Here is a 1333-nt window from a genome sequence, read left to right as displayed (position 1 = left end):
TCCCACTAAACAATTATTTTCTCAGCCACATCTCTATATTTTTTCTGATTATATTTTGTTCCTTGAGCATCCTTTTGGTGGCTCTACACCTATCCTATTAATTGGCTCCTTCGTTCATCCACGCATTCATTTTCTTGACAGACGTGTATGGAGAACCCAATGTGCTAAGTGTCAAAGAGAGCAGTGAGCAAAGAGGACGCGGCAGTGGTCCTCGTGACGTTTAAAGTCCCGCACTAAAACCAATTGCAACACAGCTCTACTCTGCCTGGCCCAAGGTTGTAGTCAGAATGCAACTGTGCCACCAGAGGCTTTCAATGACTGGTTTTCCCCAAGTGAACCCAGGAGCCTCTGGATGGAGTAAAAATTACAACCTTTAGGTCAGAAGGCAAGTGTATTCATCATTTGCACCCCGCCGTGACTTCAAAGTCTCGCCCTCATAGTGGCTCTTTGCCCTCCCCGGTCTTCTCGTATTCCTAACCTGTGTCTCCTCCGTGTCTGACCCATAGGAAAGCCGGCCTCATCCTTTCCCAGCTTGGGGATCTCAGCAGTTGGTGCAACGGACTCCTCCAAGAACCCAAGATCAGCTTGCGACGCAGCTCCCTCAAGTACCTGGGCTGCCGGTACAGCGAGATCAAGCCCTACGGGCTCGACTGGTCTGAGCTCAGCCGGGACCTCAGGAAGACGTGTGAGGACCAGACCCTGAGTGTTCCCTACAACGACTATGGGGGCAGCAAAGACATCTAGAGTCCCAATGCTGTTGAGGGGCTGCCAACGTGGTGCGGGAGAGGGCAGGGGCACGTGGGTTGGATTGTAGATTTTTAATATTTTTTAGCGGAACATTAATTAAAACCTCCAAAGCCAACGTCTCAAGCAGGGAGAATGTGGCCCTTCCTCCCGGAGGGAGCCCTTCAGTATGGTGTTCTCCCTCAGCACGGTCGGTCAGCCTGCTGCCCAGCTGCTTCAGGCAGCAGCATGTTTCTGTAAGGGTTCCTTTGAGGTGGTTTTGCAGTTGATTTGCTTTGTTCATTTCTTTTTCCAAGAAATGCATGAGAATGCTCCAGTGAGCACTCTGTTACCGACCAAAAGTGTAGCCGTCTGGCTCACCCCACACTAACTAAGGTGCCGAGTCCATTGAAACTGGGGGTGGAGAGGCAGGCAGAATGTGGGAGACGGGTCTCATGCATACCCAAGGAAGCCTTCCCACTCTTTGAGCCTGAGCCCAGCTCCCAGAAAAGACGATGAGAAAGTTGGGGAAATGGTCCCTAATTAGACCTCAATGTTTCTTTTGGGGGGCAGGGGAGGTTCCTATTTGTCATCTCCACACCTCAAAGGT

The 1333-nt window shown here is 51.0% G+C and overlaps 1 protein-coding gene across 1 annotated transcript in view; it reads left to right on the top strand.

The window, feature by feature from the left end:
* ASTN1 (astrotactin 1) overlaps positions 1-1333 on the top strand; it is a 402092-nt gene extending 400759 nt beyond the window's left edge. The window contains exon 23 of the mRNA XM_004706713.3: positions 507-1333. Within this exon, the coding sequence (XP_004706770.1) occupies positions 507-744 (238 nt within the window). The 3' untranslated portion in view covers positions 745-1333. The remainder of the gene's footprint in view (positions 1-506) is intronic.

Source organism: Echinops telfairi, unplaced genomic scaffold, assembly GCF_000313985.2.
Source record: "Echinops telfairi isolate 266 unplaced genomic scaffold, ASM31398v2 ScPeMD7_7424;HRSCAF=8462, whole genome shotgun sequence".
Classification (NCBI taxonomy): Eukaryota; Metazoa; Chordata; class Mammalia; order Afrosoricida; family Tenrecidae; genus Echinops; species Echinops telfairi.
This window is presented reverse-complemented; position numbering and strand designations above follow the sequence as displayed.